General features: G+C 34.0%; 1 protein-coding gene across 1 annotated transcript in view; it reads right to left on the bottom strand.

Moving 5' to 3' along the window:
* Positions 1–22,098, bottom strand: part of TMPRSS11F (transmembrane serine protease 11F) — a 74,732-nt gene extending 52,634 nt beyond the window's left edge. Inside the window, exon 1 of the mRNA XM_037989387.2 lies at positions 22,039–22,098. Coding sequence (XP_037845315.2) covers positions 22,039–22,049 — 11 coding nt within the window. The 5' untranslated portion in view covers positions 22,050–22,098. The remainder of the gene's footprint in view (positions 1–22,038) is intronic.
* Positions 22,099–22,756: the final 658 nt, after the last annotated feature.

Genomic DNA, 22,756 nt, shown 5'->3' with positions numbered 1-22,756 from the left:
ATCATAACCCAGCAGGCCACAATAACAACCATTTTGGTCCCAGCACTTTAAAAGGCCCAGGCAGGCGGATCATGAGGTCAAGAGATCGAGACTATCCTGGCCAACATGGTGAAACCCCATCTCTACTAAAAATACAAAAATTAGTTGGGTGTGGTAGCACTTGCCTATAGTCCCAGCTACTCAGGAGGCTGAGGCAGAAGAATCGCTTTAACCTGAGAGGCAGAGGCTGCAGTGAACTGAGATTGTGCCACTGCACTCCAGTCTGGAGACAAAGTGAGGCTCCGTCTCAAAGAAAAAAAAAAAAAAAAAAAGAACGATTTTGGAGTTTTGATCCCTGTGGATGGGACTGATCTTTTTAAAAGGATGACCCTGTGAAGAATACACTGGGTAGAAGGCAGCAGTGAAGGTGTGAAAAGTGGAAGCAGAGAAACTGATTAGGGAACCCTTGAAATAGTTCCGGTCTGAGATGATGGCTGCTTGGAGTAGGATGCTAGCAACAAGAAAATCAGAACATATAACTGGATTCAGAATACATTGTCAAGTTATAGCTGACAGAATTTGCTGATGAATTGGTTGTAGAACATGAGAGAAACAGAAGAGTTAAGGAGGATGTCAAGGTCTTTAGTCTGTGCAGAGAAAAATGATAATCCAGTGGATATGAAACATTTGAAAGTAGTGACATCATTCTCAAATTAATGCTTATATGGAACTCTAGTGTATAACACAGACTTACAGCAAAGATGTTCTGGGATGGAGAAGGTGTACAGAAGTCTGCCAGTATGTAATCTCCCCACAGGAAGGGACCCCTGAGACACATTTGCAAGAATTAATTGCTGAATTTCACACTGACTACGATCGCTTCAGCAAAATCCTGAAGATCCTCCACGATGGAGCCCTGGGCAGCAAGATCTGTCACCCAGTCCCTACTGATGTCTCTTGCATTCCGTTCTCCAGCCTTTACCTGCCATATACCCAATGAGCACACCTTCATTTTTCTAATGTCACCTCTATAAAATCTTTCCAACATATAAAACTCCTGGGTAGGCTTTGACTTGTAAATAAGGAACTAGCATGCCTTTTATTTCCTCTCTGTCCTCAGAAGAGATTATTGCTTCAGAAGAGGTAGAAAAGGCTGTGATCTAGAGAAGTTAGTCTTTGATAACGGGACCTGCTTCCTCTGAGACTAGCTGTAGTACAAATGTATTTGTAAGTATGGGGGTAGGGATTTGAAAGATTTCTTTTTTTATTTTACCCAGGACCTGACAGAATCACAGAATTTACAGTTAACTTACAATTATTCCATTTCATTCATCAATACTAACATCCACTTTATCAGAACCCTACCATAATGTTGTCTAGCCTATTCTTAAAACCTTTCCTTCTAACTTCCTGAAAAAGCTCCCTTCACCTTTACTTAGTCTGATGATGCCTTCTAGGCATGCATTCCCAAAGTTTGCATCTCCTACACTAACTGTATTTTCTTAAGAACATTCAAAATGGATATAATCCTTATGTCATATCTAATTCAGTCAACAAGTTCTAATTGAGCACCTACTGTATAACCTAACACTATTCTAGGCTCTGGGTATTCTCTAGTGAACAAAAGAAGGTCCGGTACTCCAGTAACAGAAATAAAATCACTTACACATTTACAGTTCCTCCCACCAACTGGCCAAACCAGAGGGTTAAATCCCCTTATTGCCTTGGTGAAAAATTAGGGTCATGCTGAGAAAGCATTTGCCACATATCTTTTATAAATTAAGAAATATGAATAGGAATTATATACCAGGTGGATATAATGATGAAGGTACAGCTCCCTAAAAATTTTATAAGTCTGCTTTTTAGGTTCAGACTTTAATGCTTAGCTTTGTTTTAAATCAACCACCTAAATAATGTATCTCGAAATTTGAAACAAAGAGCCAATAGTTTATGTTGAATAAGTTTATATATTCAACTTAGTAACACAAAGAAAAGAAGGATGAGTTGGCCGAGGGTTTAAGTGCAAAAGAGAAGTTATTTGTGAGGACTGTATAAACATCCTTTAATAACATATGACTACTATTATTCAAATGTTTATGATCATCCTACATGACCCTCCATTTGGTTTATTTCCGTGTTTGTTTTTAACATCATTAAAACAAGAAAACACTGGGCAATTAATTTGAAGTTGGTGAAGTGAATCCATAAGATAACTGATGACATCAAGATGAGGATTTAAATATCTGATTATACTTGCTACTAAAGAAATGTAAACAACAAAACATTAAATTAAATGCAGTACACTCTTCTATGTGCAGCATAAATATTTATGTGCTGATCAAGTATTCTCACAGCTGTAGCCTTGGGGGGAAATTCTTTTTATGTCTTACAGATGTCTTAACATATTTGTATTCAACCTGAAGCATAGATACACATTAGATATTCTGTTTGGGCACAGTTCTCTCTACTTCTTGCCAAAAAGCCTTCATTTCTGGGAATACATGTGGTTAATAACATCTCCTTAATGACATGGGTTAACTAAGGTTAATGACCTTCCTTACTACACATATATACACACAGATACACAGAATGAGATTCACATGTCAGTGGTGAGAAGCAGCAATAGAGAACAAACACAATATTTATTTTAAATGCTATTTTAGATGCACGAAGGAAACTGTGAACCTCAGCAAAATCCACAGACTCGGCCGGGCGCGGTGGCTCAAGCCTGTAATCCCAGCGCTTTGGGAGGCCGAGGCGGGTGGATCACGAGGTCAGGAGATCGAGACCATCCTGGCTAACATGGTGAAACCCCATCTCTACTAAAAACACAAAAAACTAGCCGGGCGAGGTGGTGGGCGCCTGTAGTCCCAGCTACTGGGAGGCTGAGGCCGGAGAATGGCGTGAACCCGGGAGGCGGAGCTTGCAGTGAGCTGAGATCCGGCCACTGCACTCCAGCCTGGGTGACACAGCGAGACTCCGTCTCAAAAAAAAAAAAAAAAAAAAAAAAAATCCACAGACTCAGACCTCTTCCTCCGCAGCGGTTAGCCATGGATATGTGGCAGAGTAAAATTAAATCACCAAAACTGGACTGCCTTTAATTATGGCCTGCTCTGTGGGCAGTTAAAAGGTATAAAGTTTGTTTTGAGAGATTTAAGTTGAGAGAGCATATAACATACTAGTTAGAAGCACAGATTCTGGAGTCCCGCTGTTCTATTTTAAGTTCCAACTCTGACATTTATGAGCTGTATGATTTTAGGCAAGATACTGAACCTTTTTGTATCTCAGTTTTTTTCATCTGCAAAATGGGTATAATGGTATCTACTTGATACACTCCTTATGAAAATAAAATGAGATAATATATTTAACATGTCAAAAGTGCTATAAATGTTATTGCTATTATTAAAATGCTATCTGCTCACTGATTTTTATTTTAAAACACTAAATGCGTAGGAATAATCAAATCCAAATGTCTTTGTTCCTCTTCAGTATGACCACTTTATTTCTGTTCTCACTTTAGTGAAATGTTTTTCTGCTTTCTTGAATTTCCAGTCTTTAAAAATAAAATTCCAAGGATGGGAATGGACAGTACAACTCTTTAACCATTCTTCAAAACCGTGGTACTAAGTCCTTTCAAAATAAACAAGGCCATGATAAATTTCAATCTCATTTTCTTTTATGCCTTATTTGGACTGAAGTCCACCAATTAGAGGCTGTTTTTATACAAATTCCATATAGCATTAAGCATGATGATGTAACATAGCTAAATCTCAGTACTGTTCCCTTTTCTATGTGACTTGTCTAGTGTACTCTTCCCAGTTGGAGCTCATACATGTACTTTCACAATCTTCACCCATCTCAGTTTTATATTTCCAAAATGATTCTCATGCACTGAATCTCTTAATAAACAGTCCTTCCAAAACTTTTGACTACTCCTATGACAACTCAGACATCTTTGCCTACTGTATTTAAAAAAAAAAAAAAAAAGCCATGAAACAGATGCCCCAATACTTGTAGACAGCAGCTGATTTTACCACTTACTAACTGTATATGCTTTTTATACCCTTCAGTTTCTTCATCTGAAAAATGATGATAATGGCCTTAAATTTCTGGACTGTAGTGAGGTTTAGGTATAATAAATTAAGCGCTTAGCATAATGTCTGACAGGTAATAGCCTATGAAAGGAAACTATTACAATTATTATTATTCATCAACTTGAAACTATAATTATTTCAGTGAAACTCCCCAAATGCCATCTTGAGGGGGAAATGGAATTTGTGTTATTTCAATATTTTTCTGCCAGCATGGTGGTGGGTGGTTGATACATTTTATCTCAAATTTACCCAATTCTTTTTAGTAGTTATTTAATAGCCTCATTTAATGATTAGTTAAATAAGGCCTAGAGAGACTAATTTAGGCAAGGTAAATTTGGCAAGTAATGGAACTAAGATTTTGACTCAGTACTATGATTCCCAGTTCTCAATTATTTCTGTACTCTATAAATCTTCCTTTGATATTTAATCCACAGATAACTAAAACCAACGATTTGGTTAAGTTCTATCTCATTATGTACTTACTTAATTATCACAATGGAGTCTTAGCCCTTCTTCCTATTTCCACATTTCTCTGCAGCAATCCATCAGACGCTCTGTGATTTCAAATATTTTGGAAAGTCTTTGATACTCTCTCTTCTGCTCAAATGTCTTCTTCTACCTACTGTCTACTGAATCAAGCCCACACTCCATAGCATGAACTCATATCTTTTCAGTCAAGCATTTATTATTTTCATTGGCGTTTCAAGTTCAGTGAGTCTAGCTTCCCTACTGAACCTTCTTGAGCCTTTGAACATGCCCCCACACTTAACTGATCCTGCTCAAGCTGTGGCTCCCCCCATCGGCACTGTTTTTTTCCTACCTCCCTACACTGAAATCCTATTCACCTTTCAAGATCCAGCTTAACTGTTATATCTCCACGGACCCTTTCTGAATCCCTAGTTAAAAGTGATGTTTTACTAATGCCAAACCTATTTGGGGTTAATACTTTTCTGTTATTTGTTGTGCTCTCTCTGCTAAGCTTATGTTCCTATAGTGCCCAATACTTTTACAACCTTAAATTAATAATAAAAATATAATATGATTGAGCCCAGGAGTTACAGTACAGCCTATGTAGTGAGACTCCTGCCTCTAAAAAATACTACTAATAATACATCAATAAATAATCAAATATTATTTGTATTGATTCTAATATCATTTTTACCCAGCTAGACAGTAAACTCCATAGAGTATGAATAGTACCTATTTTGCTCGTTGCTGTAACTCCAGTGTCTAGCAGAGTACCTGAGCCTTAGTGGTGTATAATAAACATTATTGAGTTAGTAATACAGACATTACAATCTACCTCATTCAATATTCTTTTATGTTAATAATTATACCTTCTCTTAGTTTACAGTTTCTTAAAGGGCAGAATATATAGCATTCTCCTCTATATCTTTTCCAGAGTTCCTAAATATGTGATTAAAAATATTAATAAATCTTCCCTCTGCAAAATTTGCTCCATAGAAAGTAAAATTCTAAAATATTTATTTTTCTAATATTATACAAATATTGACCTAGGTGACTTTTATAGAACACTCCACCCAACAACAATATAATACACATTCTCTTACACTGCATATGCAAAATTCATCAAAAAAGGGCATAATCTGGTTCATAAACATGCCTCAACAAATTAAAACAAATTAAATCTTACAAAGTATGTTCTTTGATTATAGAAAAATTAAATCGTCCCATAAAGGGTGATTCTGGTGAGGTCTCAGATAGAAATGAGAAACATGTTATTGGACAATGGAGAAAAGGCTATTCTTGTAATAAAGTGGCAAAGAATTTGGCTGAATTGTTTTTGTGTCCTAGTGTTTTGTGGAAGGTAGAACCTGAGTGATGAAATTGGATATTGGCCAAGGAAATATCTATGTGAATTACTGAAGATATGGCTTGGCTTTTCTTGACTGCCTACTGTATATGAAAAATGTAAAGGAAAAAAATGCAATACCCGTGAAGTGCAGTAAAGTGAATCACAACAAAAAGAAGTATGTCTGTATTACTATCACACAAAATCAACTTTAAATCAAGGGTTTTGCCAAGAACTAAAGAAAGATGATATGTAATTATAAAGGGGTCAATTCATCAACATAACAAATGTTAAAACAATCTGTAAATGTGTATGCAACTAACCACAGAGCTGCAAAGTACTTGAAGCAAATACTGTTATAATGAAGAGGAAAAGTACACAAATCCACATTACAGTTTAAGACGTCAACACTCTTCTCTCAGTAACTGATAAAGTAGACAAAAATTGATAAGGAAATATATCTACTAGCAACACTATCAATCATCTTGACCTAGTTGATATTTGTAGAACACTCCACCCAACAACAGCATAATACACATTATCTGCCACTGCATATACAAAATTAATAAAAAAAAGAGCACAATTTGGTTCATAAACACACCTTAACAAATTTTAAAACATAAATCTTATAAAGTATGTTCTTCAATTTTCAAAGAATTGAACCACAAGTTGATAACAGAAAGATATCTGGAAAATCCCCAAATATTATGAAATTAAACAATAAGCTTCTAAATGACCTAGGAATTAAAAAGAAGCACAAAAAACTTAAAAATGTTTTGTTTTAAATGAAAACATAAAAAAATTGGTGAGATGCACATAAGGCAATAATTGGGGAAAATTTATAGTTTTAAGTTCTTAATTAGAAAATAAGAAAATAAGAAAACAATAATCAGCCCTACCTTAAGACGGGAAAAAGCTAAGCAAAGTAAACCAAATAAAAGCAGAAAAAAGAAAACAATAAAGAAACTAATGAAATTGAAAACAGTAGAGAAATCAATAGAAACAAGTCAGTTCATTATAAAGATATATAAAAATTGGTAAGCCCTATATAATTATTCAGATAAAAGAAGGCACAAATTTGCAACACTAGGAATGAGAAGGAAGGTATTACCACAGACCTATTAAACATAAAAGAATGATAAATAAATGCTATGAATAACATTATGCCAATAAATTTGCTCACGTAGATAAAATGGATAAATCTTTTTGAAATACAAAAACTTTCAAAGCTCATTCAGGAAGATACAAATGTCTGAAAAGTACATATCTAAAAATAATCACATCAATTTAAACAGATTTTGCCAGAAAATAACAGATTCTGCCAGAAAATAGAAAAAAAGGAAATGCTTCCAAATTTTTGTAATGAATCCAGCATATCCTGATAACAAAACCAAAGACATTATTTTTAAAAATCGGACAAGTTAGAGTTTCCTAAAGGGAACTGGAAAAAAAATCAGACGAAAGCCCCTCGAAACAAGAAGTAAAAATCTTTAAAAAATGGAATTCAAGAGTACCTAAAACCAATATTATATAAAAACAAGTGAGATTTATCTTAGAACTACAAAGTTAGCTCAAAATTTGGAAGCCAATCAGTATAACTCATAGTATTTACAGACCAAAAAACAAAACAGAAACAGAAACACTCCTATATGATCATCTCAATATATTCAGAGAAAGCATCTGAAAAAAACTTAACCTTAATTCATCATTTAAAAAAAAAAGAAGAAGAAGAAGAAAGCTTTCAACAAGCTAGAGATAGAAGTAAAGTTTCCCAAGTATATAAAGCTCTTCTAAGGAAATCCTATAGCTAATATATACAGTGGTGAGACTGAATGCTTTCTTTTAAAGCTCAGAACAGAGCAAGGATGTCTGCTCTTACTACTCCTATTTGTATTGGAAGTCCTAGCCACTGCAATAAAGCAAAAAAAAAAAAAAAAAAAAAAAAAAAGAAATACAAAACACACAAAATGGCAAGGAATAAAATGCTTTTATTAACATACTATAAAGAAAATTCTTGAGAATCTGCCATAAAGAGACTAATATGTACATTTACAAAAATCACCGAGTGAAAGGTCATATATAAAAATCAAACAATTTCCATAGATAAGCATTGAACAAATAAGTACTGAAATTGTAAAAGCAGTAACATATACAATAGCACTGAAAACTATGAAATAATTATCTGTGAATCTAACAAAATTTGTAAAATATTTAAATGGAAAAAAATTTAAAGCATTTATGAAAAATCAAATAAAACCTTAAAAATTGATAGATATATTATGCTTAATTAGAAAAGTTAATCTTGTTAATTTGACAATTCTTTTCAAGTTTAACTATATATTCTCAGCAAGAATCAACTATTAATCACAAAATGTGAGTCCTTCAGCTTTTTATTGTTTCTCAAAATTATTTTGGCTTTTCTAGGTCATTTGTTCTTAAATATCAACTTTAGAATTGTTTGTTTCTTTCTCAAAAAAAAAAAAAAATCCTACAGTTATAAAACTTAGAAAATAGAGAAGAAAATATTTTTGTCCATGAAGTAGAAAATATTTTGTAGATAGGAAATACACACCTATTAGAATGGCTAAAGTTTTTGTTTGTTTCCTAAGGGAAAATAACTAGAATATTCATATGTTGGTGTTGGGAATGCAAAATGGTACCTCCACTTTAGAAACTGGTTTGGGAGAAATGAAGTTAAACATTAAAAAATGCACAGATAAATGGAAGGACATTCCATGTTCATATATTGAAAAAACGAGTATTGTTAAAATGCCCATACTACCCAAAGCAATCTACAGATTCAATGCAATCCTGTGAAAATCTCAATGGCATTTTTCACAGAAAAAAAAAAAAAAAGAAAAAAAGTCCTAAAATTCATCTAGACTCACAAAAGACCCCAAATATGCAATGCAATTTTGAACAAGAACAACAATGCTAGCGGTACCATACTCCCTGATTTCATAGTATACTACAAAGCTATAGTAATCAAAACAATATGGTATTGGCATAAAATCAGACATAGAGACCAATGCAACAGAAGAGAGAACCCAGAAATAAACTGATGCATCTATGCCAACTGATATTTTCCAAGGGTACCAAGAATACACAGTGGATAAAAGATAGTGTCCTCAATAAAGAGTATTAGGGAAACTAAACATCCACATGCAGAAAAACAAAATTGGGCCCTATTTCACTCCATTCATAAAAATTAACTTGAAATGGATTGAAAACTTAAATATAAAACTGAAACATTAAAACTCTTAGAAGAAAACATAGAGACCAAGCTTCTAAATATTAGACTTGGCAATGATTTATTGGATATGACATGACAGCAAAAGCAAAGGCAGCAAAAGCAAAAACAGATAAGGGGATTACATCAAACTAAAAAGCTTCTGCACAGTCAAGGAATCAATTAAAAATTAAAAGGTGGTCTACGAAATGGGAGAAAATATTTGCAAACCATGTATCTGATAAAAAGTTAATATCCAAAGTTTATAAGGAACTCCAAAAACTCAATAGCAAAAGACCAAATAATCTAGTTTAAAAATGGACAAATGACCTGAATAGACATTCCATCAAAGAAGACATACAAATGGACAACAGGTTTATGAGGAGGTGAACAACATTCTTAATCATCAGGAAAATTCAAGTCAAAACAACAATGAGATATCACCTCACATCTGTTAGGATCGTTGTTAGGTTGAATAGAAAGTTGGGTGTCTCCACTGAGAAACCCTTTGGGCTAGGGTTGGCTCCAAGTTCTCAACTGTCAACTCACTGAATTATAAAAATAACTATTAATTACCACTGATTCTTTGGCAAAATCCCCTTAAAACACATTCCTACATATATTTCACACCCAGGTAGTTAGTCTCAATCATGATAATTCCATCTCTGTGGCTCAGGCCTGTTCAAAAATGGACATGCAATTCAAGTCTAGCCAGTGATATGTGAGGGACAGTTGGGAAATTGTTGAGAAAGACTTCTTTTCTTCTAAAATAAGTCAAACTGAGAGATAACGCCTTATTATTTTCTCTGAATATTGTTGTGTCCTGATGTGACACCTGAGACTGCTACAACTCTATGAGAAGCAAGCGATAAGAGAAACTAACCTGAGGAGAATGTAGACTCACAAAGAATACCAAAGTAGAAAGAAATAACCAGGGTTTCATATCACACATTTGAGGGGTTGGATCAAATGTCACTGAGAACAACCCAGCTTTTGGTATTACTAGTATATTAAATAATAATTTTTCATATTGTTAACACTAACCAGTGTGGGGCTGAAGTTTTAATTAATTGCAATTGAAAACACCCAAATGAATACACATACTTAAACATTAATTCCCATAGCCTCAAGAATCTTCCAAAAATATGGAAGGCTTTTTATCTGAAACTTCAAGAAAAGTTTCAATTCAAACTCTATTATAACACAATTTTTGATAGTTCAAACAAGGACTTTTCTATTACACGTATACAAAAACATTTTTTAAAAAATACTATAACCCACCAAAGAAAGACACTTCCTGCATATTTTGTGCAATTTAAAGCACCCATTACATATGCTTGGTATACTAATTACAATATATTTCTAGCAATTCTTTGAAAACAGGTCTTTAGTCATATGCTTGGTTAAGTAATTCTGAGATTTCTTAATTCATTCAAAAAATACTTACTGAAATTTTTTGCTGGCTGAAGGTGAAATGGTTAATCATAGATACTCAAGGAGTTTATAGGCTGGGGGAAATACAAATATTAAAAAATGTATATGTAAACAATTAACATAATTAAAAATGGTAACAGAAATGAAAAGTGCTCTTATACGTCTATAACAAGGAAATCTTATCTAGAGTAAGGGGTCAGGGAAGGTTTTTCTGAGAACATTTAAATGAATACCTGAAGGATCATCTAACTAGGGTGAAAGTAAAAGGATGAGTTGGGCATCTTACACTTTAAATCAAAAACTAGAAATAATTAAGCTTAACGAAAAAGTCACATTGAAAGGTAAGACAGGCTGAAAGCTAGGCCTCTTGTACCAAACAGCCAAGTTATGCAAAGAAACAGTTTTGAGTAAATTAAAAGTGTTATTTCAGTGAATAAACAAATGATAAGAAAGTAGAACAGACTTATTACTGATATGGAGTAAGTTTTGTGGGCTAGATAGAAGATCAAACCAGCCATACATAACATGTGTTAAGGCCAAAGTCTAATCCAAAGCAAGGCCCTAACTCTAATTCTTTCATTCTATAAAGGCTGAGAGAGGTGAGGAAGCTACAGACCAAAATTCTGAAGCAAGCAGAACTTAGTTCATGAGACTTAAGGAAAGAAACCATTTTCATAACATAAGAGTGCAAGGCAAAGCAGTAAGTGTTAATGTAGAATTTTCAGCAAGTTATCCAGAAGATTACTTAAGATACCTGATAAAGGTGGGTGAACTAAATAATAGACTTTCAGTGTAGGCAACTTTCATAGCTAGAGGGGAGAAGTCAATGCCTAGCTTCAAATACAGGCTGACTCTCTTGTTAGGAGCTAATACAGTTAGTGACTTGAGGTTGAAGCCGACACTCATCTCCATTCCAAAAATTCTAGGGCCCTTAAAAATTATGCTAAATCCACTTTGCCTGTGCTCTATAGATGGAAGAACAAAGCCTGATGACAGAACATCTCTTTACAGCATGGTTTACCAAATATTTTAAGCCCACCGTTGAGACCTATTGCTCCAAAAAAAGAGAGATTCCTTTCAGAATATTACTGATCATAGATGATGCATATCTGGTCATCTCAGAGCTCTGAAGGAGATCAGTGTTGTTTTCATGCCTGCTAACAGCAGTCTATTCTGCAGCCCATGGATCAAAGAGGAATTATGACTTTCAAGTATTGTTATTTAAGAAATACATTGATAAGACTATAGCTCTCATAGTAGTAACTGAAAGCTTTCTGGAAAGGATTTACCATTCCAGATGCCACTTAGAACATCTATGGTTCATGGAGGGAAGGTCAAAATATCAAAATTAACAGGAATTTGGAAGAAATTGATTCCAACCCTCATGGATAATTTTGAGGGGTTCAAAACTTTAGTGGAGGAAGTAACTGCAGATGTAATGGATAAAGCAAGATAACTAGATTTAGAAGTGGAACCTGAAGACATGACTCAAATGCTGCAATCTCATGATAAAACTTGAACAGCTGAAGAGTTGCTTCTTATGGATGAACAAAGAAAGTGGTTTTTTGAGATAGAAACTATTCCTGGTGAAATGTTGTGAACACTGTTGATATGAAAAGAAAGGATTTAGAATAATATGTATGCTTAGTTGATAAAGCAGTGGCAGAATTTCAGAGGACTGACTCCAGTTTTGAAAAAAGTTCTACTCTGAGCAAAATGCTATCAAACAGCATCACATGTTACAGAGAAATCTTTATTGAAAGAAAGAGTCAATTGATGAAACAAGTTTCATTGTCTTATTTTAAGAAATTGTCACAGCACATCAACTTTCAGCAATTACCACCATGACTAGTTAGCAGCCATGAATACTAACGCAAGATCCTCACCTGCATAAAGATTACAACTCACTGAAGGCTCCAGTGATTGTTAGCATTTCTTTCATCAATAAAGTATTTTTCATTAAGGTATGTGCTTCTTTTAGATATAATGTTTTTGCACATTTAATAGACCACAGTATAGTGTAAACATAACTTTTACATGCACTGGGATATGTAAAAAATTTGTGGCACTCACTATTGTGATATTTATTGCAGTGGTCTGGAACAGAAACTGCAATATCTTCAGGGTGTGCATGTATTAAGTCTCACCTCGCCTTCTATATGCTCCACCCAGTTGACTGGATCCATACTTCTTAGGTCTATTCTTTTTTTTTTTGCTCTATGAGATATCTCAATGGCCTCTCAATTAATTGTGTTTTATAAAACTCAATTTCAATTGTTTCAACCAAAATAATTTTAACCACCCACATCTAAGAGCCCGTAAAATGTTTCTTGAGGAATCAAATTCTGTTACTTGTGACTGAGTATGGGAAAACATCTAAGGAGACAAAAGCAGAATTAAAATTGTGACTGAAAAAGAATGGGCAGATCACGAGGTCAGGAGATCAAGACCATCCTGGCTAACATGGTGAAACCCTGTCTCTACTAAAAATACAACAAAAAAATTAGCCGGGTTTGGTGGCGGGCGCCTGTAGTCCCAGCTACACGGGAGATTGAGGCGGGAGAATGGCGTGAACCCGGGAGGCGGAGCTTGCAGTGAGCTGAGATCATGCCACTGCACTCCAGCCTGGGCGACAGAGCCAGACTCTGTCTCAAAAAACTAAAATAAAATAAAAAATAAAAAAAAAGAATTCATAAATTGTCCAGTAAACTCTCTTCTGAAAAATATGTCATATTACTTGTTGATGTTGAACATTTTTGGTATGCTATTCCTAGAAATAATTCAATATTTTGTTTCCTATTCAAAGTTATATTAATGATAATACATTTCAATTTATAATAAACACTAGTTTTATTTTATCTTATATATATATATCATGGAGGCTAAACATAATGTGCTATGGCTATGCAGTTTCTGGCAAAATAAGTAACTAAATACAAAAAAATAAATTTTAAAACACAGTTGTTTTCAATAAGCAGCCAGTGTTCTTCACTTAGCTTCCTGTATGATTGATTTAAATATTTGTATTTCAGTGGTATTTTGCAATCCAGTTCAGAGGGAGGAGCTATGATTAAGATATAATTGTCCTAGAGAGATGTGATCAGCAATGTTCACAGCTAATATAATCTGCATATTAAATAAACAAAATTAACATGTCCCAGAATTTGCCTGTCATATTTCTAAAGGGCCATGTGTGAAAGAGGTAATGAGTACTTTAGAGTGCTGCATACGAAGACCTTTGAGAGCTTCTCATTCTTGGAATGCTCCCCTCTAATGCCAAGTGGCCTTAGCATTGCCCAATTAACTCAAAAAACAACCCAAATGCTATTTCCTAAGATTTATAATTTTTAAATAACCACTTTTTTTTATTTTTGAAGATTTGAGTATGTATTAAGTGATTCATTAAGACCTAATTGTTATTATAAAGTCACCTAATTCTCAAGATGTTTTAAAAGATATACGATATAGCATAGGATAACACAGAATAATTACACTTTAACTGTTGAGCTTTAAACGAAAAATACCTTACAAACCATGTGTATAGTTAAAACAATGTAAGTATTAGGCTTTGTCTGTGTAAGAATACCTAAAATTCTATTATTGAATTTCATATGATAGACCTTACTTTTATTTCCATAAGTAGATCAATAGAAATTTACTTCTCTATTTGCATGAAAATCTATTAATTTATTATAGTACTGTATCTGGCTACAGATAAAATACTGAAAAATAATTACAGCCAGAAAAAAAAAAAAGCTTCTTTCATAGCTGTATGAATGATAATACCAATATTTCATTAAGTATACAGAGGGATTTGGAATCTAGCTTTCGTGTATTTTCCCCTAAGCAGTTAAACATTATAAATGAAAAAATAGTTTTCTCAATATTAGCATATGAATCAAAGAAAATGCAATTCTAATAGGTAGATTCCATTCTAAACAATGTTTATGTCATTTATTCTAATGCACAGATAACACATAATTCAAGCAGATAAACCACTGCCAGGCATCTATCTAGAACAACTCCTAATTCATGCCTGTTGAATGAAAAACTTCATCTTACTTAGCATTTATTAAATTACTTCCAGAAAGGCAATCATGAATATACAACGCTTTATTTTTATTAGTTTAGACATATGCACATTAATGCTGCCTGAATTCCTAATCCACTTTAAAAAAATGTTTTTGAGGGAATGTTAGAATGACGCTTCAGTCTGAACTCTGACTTACCATTTTCAGAAATACCTACTTCAGTTTGTTCAAGTTGGGTAGTGAGATAAGAACATAATCACAGTTGCCTTTACTATGTTCCTTGATAATGAACTGCAAGTCTATCTTAGCCATTCAGACTTCCAGATAATGCCCTAAAAGAGTCAGGGTAAATAAATCCCCACAATACAAAAGAAGACAACAGCTAATAATCCATTATCTTCTGTGTTGCCACAGTTTTGTTATAAGTAATGTTTCGCATTCTTCTAAAAGCTGTTGTCAGTAGGAGAAATATGGTAGCTAAGTAGCTAAATGAATTCAAATGAGAAGAAATTAATGGTTTTGGCAGTTTTTAAGAAGTAGTACACACTGACTAAATTCTTGCTGCTCTTATTAGGTCAAAAAGTAAAGAACACAAGAGCAGTCCTAAGCAAGAATTAGTTGCCCAAAAAGAATAAATCATGAAAGTCAAGAAATCTAAGTCTATATCATCTAAAGAGGATACATTTCTTGAGTTAACTTTACTGAAAATGATTCTGCCCATTCTGTGAAAAAGTGAAGGTGCTTGTCTCAACCATTTTTACCTGATAATATCCCAAGAGCCCAACCACAACATCCCATGAGTTAATATTTTTTAAAGTGATATGATATACAAGCTATGAAACAAAATAAATTGATCTTTCCTTTACCCAGCAGAAATCATGGCCAAGTACCATCCAAAGCAACTGAAGTTTGAGATTGGAAATTAAAGTATAATCTGGGCCTACTAACCACCACAAAGCAAGATGATTATGGAAGAATGAATGATAAAAGGGAGGGGAAGGTAGGCAGTAGGGCCACAGTAGGACAGGAAATGTCTCACTGATTTGCTAGAGAGGAGATAGATGATACTGTTGACGTGGTTTCAAGGTGATGTCTATGCTAATATGGCAAACTCAATCCTTAAGCCTCTACAATCTATTCAAGTCTATACATATGACTGAAATAATGAATTTAGTGTTAAAGATAGCAGTATCATAAATAACTTACATTTAATCTATTGTTAAAAATCTTTATCAAGATCAGGCATGGTGGCTTATGCCTGTAATCCTAGCACTTTGGGAGGCCGAGGCAGGTAGATCACCTGAGGTCAGGAGTTCGAGACCAGCGTGGCCAATGTGGCGAAACTCCATCTCTACTAAAAATACAAAAATTAGCCAGGAGTGATAGTGCACGCCTGTAATCCCAGCTACTCAGGAGTCTAAAGCAGGAGAACCACTTGAACCCGAGTGGCAAAGGTTGTAGTGAGCTGAGATTGCACCACTGCATTCCAGCCTGGGCGACAGGGTAAGACTCCATCTCAAAAAAAAAAAAAAACCTTTATCAAGATAAAGCTGTAGGGGCCAAGGGCATGGTGCCTCACACCTATAATCCCAGCTCAGGAGATAGAGAAAAACCCCATCTCCACCAAAAATACAAAAAATTAGCTGTGCGTGGTGGTGTGCGCCTGTGGTCCCAGCTACTCCGGAAGCTGAAGTGGGAGAATTATCGTTTGAGCCTGAGAGGCAGAGGTTGTAGTGAGCAGCGATCATGGGCAAAACTCGGGCAACTGAGTGGAAACTGCAGTCTTACAGAAAAAGACGAAGCTGTAGGTTATTTTAGTTTGTATTGATTCATTGATTCTCTTGTTATTTGACATCAATGTATTACACTAAAGGCCTCATTCATTTGGGGTCCTTCTGCCTGTTCAGGTTTATTTGCCTAATTATAAAAGCAAGCAGTGCAAAGCAAATACAACAGTCTGTTGGTGGGCATAAGAGTAGTAGATGTAAGAGTTAAGGCAAGTTGTTTGGCACCTTGTAAATCAAACGATTAACTAGATTTTGTTTTTTTCTTTTTGCTTACAATAGTATCTAGACACACCCTACACTCTGTTTTGCACTGAGTGGTTTTTGTTTTTGTTTTTTTTTTGTATTTTCAGAAGTGAATGTTTGCCAACTTGCTTTTATCTTATCTTACCTGTTGGAATGTGTCTTCAAAGTAGTTTGACATTCTAAGTATCTAAACCAGCTTTTTTTTTTTTTTTACCTAGTACAAAAGACTTTTCAATCCTTGATATTTAGTTTGAAAATCATGTATTCTGAATGCTGCATTGATCATTCCATATATTATATTCTACAAAAAATAAAACAAGACCAGGAAAAGACTTCATAAACTTGAACCATATGAAATTACCTGTATTCAATGGTTTTTTTAACCTACAAATGGGGCAATTTCATATGGTTCCCACTTGTAGATTATACTAAATATTTTTATGGCTATATTTTAAATTATTTTTATTTTATATAAAGTACTGAATATGTGGGCTGCTCCCATCACCTGATAATAATGCTATGTAAATTGTTGAATTCTTCAAAATACTCTACATTCAAATTTTGAGCAGCAGTCAAATAATTATAAAATTTTCTAACTTTGCAAAAAAAATTAAAGACAAGTCAATAATACATTTTAAATAATAGCCAACTACAGAAAATTAGTTTAGAGTCAAAGTTTAGTCATATATGATACTGGAAGAAAATATAATACACAGAATCTGAAATAGCACATGCAGATAGCTCTGATTTGTCTTTGAATTGAGTTTTGCACCTGGATTTTGAATATGAATGTTCCTTGAATTGAGTTTTGAACCTGGATTTTGAATATGATTGTTTTTTGAATTTAGTTTTGAATCTGGATTTTGAATATGAATGTTCCTGAAATGCTAAGTTGACAATGCTTCATAATAAATATTGAACCCTTATAATGCTTGTATGATCCAAGCGTATAAAAACTTTCTTGCTATTTGTCCCTAAATATCCATTCACTACCCTAACACACCCAGTCCCACACTCCAAAGACACAATATCCTTTTTTAAAGACTACTGCAAATAACTGCTTAAAGCAACACAGACTTATCTTTTTGGTCAAGATCTAGTTTCCATGCTGTCTTCCTACATTTGTTTAATAGTGTTAAGAGGTCCCACTTAGATCTTCCCAAGACTTCTTTAAGTGCAATAGGAAGTTATGCCAGTATTTAATGTTTTCAAAATGCATTTCAGAAATTTAGCTTTTATTTTCCTGCAGATAAACAAAAATAGGCAGTAAAATGTTATATAAACTGGAGATCTACTTTCTAAAAAGTTAGCCATTAAAGAAATAAAGTGAATTAGAAACCTTTTTTGGAAAAAGTACAAAATGTTTACCTCATACTTGTCAAAGTCATAATTCATATATATTTGCTTATTTATCGTGTTTCCTCCTCTTCCTCCTATGGTATTATAAACACCATAAAAGTAGAGATTCTGTTTATTTTATTCATATATGTGTATATGTGTGTATATGCATCTTATATGTACACAACACATCTTATATATACACAACACATATGTCTACATATAACATATGTAGATATATACATATGTGTATAATGTGCTACTAGTATACTATAAGCTAAATTAAATATTTGTTGTATCAATGAATAAATGAAACTTTAAAATCTAGTCTATAAGTATCTATCTGATGTTTTTATCTCTTCAACAATAAATCTCTATCAGCACTACAACTTAAGTTTACTTAAAGTACACTCTCTCTAATTTTCAGCTTTGTACTTACTTTCTGAATTACTGAATCTCAAATATCTCACAGGCCTTCTTTAAGAAGATATGTAAGCTATGTGCAAACACAGACACATGATAAACAGTAAAACTTGAAATTTTCATTTACTCCTAACCTTTCCTCTTTCCTCAGTATCTGTTCTTTCGTTTTAGCCATATGTAATCATAAGTCAATGTACAAATGTTGAGAGTCTACAGTGTGACAGGCAATGTGTTTGGCACTAGCAATAAAGGGATGGAGCTCTCTGTTTAAGCAGAGACATATAAATGAAAACAAATTAGCATACAAATAGAGGAGTGCCAACAGAAGTATACACGATGCGTTGCATATGTTTGAAGAGAGGGCAGCTGTACTTCAGGAACAATTAAGATGTGAAGGTAGGAGAAAAATTTCACAGTGACTTTGTTATATCTTGAAGGAAGACCATCGGTCTCACTAAATGTCAGGAAGAACATTCATTTTAGGCAGAGGAAACAACAAATACATAGGCAGTCTCTCTGCCACGCCCTTCATTTAGTTCTGCAAAAAGTGACAATAGCACCACCAAGCTGCACTGGTACACTCCAATGGTTCTAAATTGCATTGTCATTTTTTTCCTCTTGCTTAAATCAACTTTTATTATGTAATATGGACATTTAACCTAGTGCAAAAGGCCCTTCATAGTCAGAATGATCACTTCAGCTTTATCTGACAACTTCCAACATCTGTTTGTGAGTGTATCTCAAGTCTCATGACCCTTGCAAGGGCTATGTTCTCTCAACCCAGAATACCGTCTTTCTCCTACTAATTCTGCTTGCTTTTAAAAACTAAACACAGTTATTACGTATTCAAAGAAGTTTTTATGAAATTGAATGTGCACCCCTATAGCAGCATGTCAGTATTTGTTTTTTCCCATTGATCACAATGTGCCATCAGAATGTGGCTTATTGATTTGCCTCATCACAAAGATAAGCATCTCTCTTATCTCTGCCTCACTTGCAGAGGGCACCAAATACAGGGACTCATGAGAAAAACTTAAATAACCTACAATGTGGGATAATTTAAACTGTTCTCTAGTGCCTTGAGAATGCTAATGTGTTCTCCATATTAACTAGCTATTAACTCTTTGAAATCATAGAATTAAGCATTCAAAAAGACTTCAGGGCTATCTAACGCAGTGTTTTAAAAAATATTTTTGATGATAACCCACAGTAGAAATCTTCAACATCATGGCCTGGTGCACATACTCATATATCTGAATCTGAATCTGAATCATATATCTATAATATAACATTTATACTAATACTTAAGATATAGAAAAAATAACAAAATTAATACAAATCTTATTTTATTACAGTTTAAATATACCAACAACAAATGAATAATACCAAAATAAACCAAAGAACAAACCAATAAACCAAAAATTGCTTTTAGCTATCCACAAATATTACTTCAAGGCCCATTAATGGTGACAACCCCTCCCCTCATTCATTTACTTATAAACCTTCCCCACATTTCACAGATAAAAGTGAGGTCTTGAGAAGTACCAGACAGGCCGGGCACGGTGGCTCAAGCCTGTAATCCCAGCACTTTGGGAGGCCGAGACGGGCGGATCATGAGGTCAGGAGATCGAGACCATCCTGGCTAACACGGTGAAACCCGTCTCTACTAACCATACAAAAAAACTAGCCGGGCGAAGTGGTGGGTGCCTGTAGTCCCAGCTACTCGGGAGGCTGAGGCAGGAGAATGGCGTGAACCCGAGAGGAGGAGCTTGCAGTGAGCTGAGATCCGGCCACTGCACTCCAGCCTGGGTGACACAGCAAGACTCCATCTCAAAAAAAAAAAAAAAAAAAAAAAAAAAAAGAGAAGTACCAGACAAGTGAGTCCAAAGTTGGATCTTGAACACATCTAAACGCTGGTACTCTTTCTACTTCACCAAAATGAGAAAGACAGGGCTTTTGCTAAGAAGCTATAGTCTATCTAATTCATTCTTTGAGACTAGATCCCTTGGGCAAAATACCTTTACTAATGAATTCAATAAACCCACTGTCTAAGCTTCTTATCTTTATACACAATCTATATTTTTTGATAGAGTATTTGTTTTAAAAGCAGATCTGATCTGAAATCTAATTTAGCAAGAATATTTTAAAGCCTCAGAATAATAAATGTTTGAGATGATAAATATACTAATTACTCTGATCTGATTACTATGTATTACAGATATTGAAGTAGCACTATGTAGCCCATAAATATGTAGAATTATTATATGTCAACTTAAAAATAAAACAAAAAAATCCTCAGAACTCTAATAAACTCTGGATCAAAGCTGATGAGGATTCAATATAGAAATTTCATGTTGTAATGATATTTTCAGGGTGGAAAAGTGAGTGTTTAGAGATGATGCCGTAAGTTGGGAAGAGGAGAACCAGGCTAATAGAAAACACATACTGAAGAATTCTGAAATAAATTAGAATAAGAGAACTTCAAAATGTTTGCTAATTTTTTACAGAAATTTTGAGCATATCATATTTATATGAATGATAGTTAAATATAAAAGTTTTTCTACTGTACATTTTATCTTATTCTATCTTTATCTTGATAAATAAGAAATATACTTTGTTGTATTTAGTAAGAAGAGCAGATAATATGCCATATCATGCTATCATGATGGGGTCTATATGGGAGATTTATGCATGAAATGGACAATCTTCCTCAGGATCATGCTGTCATTTAAAAGTAAATTAGGGAGGGCAGGAACACTCATCATTTAAGAGTGCCAGAGCCTACAGGCCTTAGTATTTAGGTTAACTGAAGACAAAATCAAATGACTGAACAATTAAAATTATCACAAAATCATGATTAAGTTGGAAATATCAGTCAGTGCAGAACATGTAGGAAATTTGTGTCTGTAGAAAGATCAAGAACCTTTTTAAGAAACAAGGCTAGACTTAGCACAGTTTGAATGAAATCCTTCATCAAATATCAGTTATTCCTTTTGAAATTTATAAAACTATAGTCTGAATATTACCTAACATAAATATATAATACAAATTTATTTACATTAAATTCAATAATTGATTAATTATTTTGGAGTTCAGTTATGACACAGAGTCTAGATTTTGTTAATTTGATAATTTTTTACATATGAGTGTTTTAATTTTAATCATTTCACTCATGATATACACAATAACTTCACTGCTATCATACTTTCTATTAGAATTAAACAAATAAAAATTTTAATAGACTCTCCTCTTAAATTTGTATTTACTTTTCCCAGAATATACTTCAATAAGTAACATATGATAAAAATGTATATCATGCTATGGAACATGGAAAAGTAACTAAATGGGCTATATTAAACACTTTATTCTTTGAAGTACAGGTTTTTCTAAATGTTTTAAATATTAACATAGTTAACTTATTACCTCATATCACTTCTGTTTCTTTTATTTAGAAACAAAAAAAACACCACACTGGCCTCTGTTGTTCAAAAAAATTCTGATATTTAAAAACAACAACAATAGAACTTTAATATAAAATACAATAACACACATTACAACTCTAATGTTTAAATCAATCTCCACCAGCCAACATTTGTACTACCTGTCTCAGGAATTGTAAACCTCTGTCCCCACTGATAACCTTTACTGAGAAAAGCTGAATACTTACGCGTACATCATGAACCCAGGACTAGGGCAGCTTCTATTCAGTCACCATCTGATCTGTATCAGCAGGTTAGGACTGGGAGGCTGCAAAATAATGACAGTCACTGGCAACAAGAAAGGAAACAAGTTTGACAGGTTTACTGAGTGAGGTATGCAGTCTTCTAGCCTGATAAGAACAAGAACATGATCAATTTTGTGCCAACTGGCTCCACACAGGGAAGTAATTGTCAGTATCCGCATAGAGAAGCTCCAAGTAGTAGAGGGCTCAGAATGTGCAACTTGTGATGATTCAGAAGACCACACTTTTCCAGTTGGGGAAGTATGATAAGCATTGAGGTGTGGCCCCAGTTTGCTTTAAAAAAAAAAAAAAAAAAAACTGACAAAACAAAGCACACTAGAGCGCACTGATAGCACTTATTTGTTCATTAGAAATGTTCTGTCTCTTCCCTTTGAGGGAATAACAAGGCATAGTGGAGCGGAGAAGACCTAAGTTATGAACCAGGGCACCTGTCTCAGCCATTATTCAGCTTATTGGGACTTACTTTCCTCCTGAGGAAAATGGCAGGACTGTATTAGCTTTTCTTAATACTGTCCATTTTAGCTCTAAATATAATAAAATGTATTGAAACAATTCATTTACCCAAAAGAAAGGTAAATAACAAAAGCAAAAATGTATTTTCTTCTTTCTTATTATTAGGAATAACTTTGTCCATCTTAGTGGT

Source organism: Chlorocebus sabaeus, chromosome 7, assembly GCF_047675955.1.
Source record: "Chlorocebus sabaeus isolate Y175 chromosome 7, mChlSab1.0.hap1, whole genome shotgun sequence".
Taxonomy (NCBI): Eukaryota; Metazoa; Chordata; class Mammalia; order Primates; family Cercopithecidae; genus Chlorocebus; species Chlorocebus sabaeus.
Note: the sequence above shows the minus strand (reverse complement) of the source record. Positions and strands in the feature narration are given on the sequence as shown.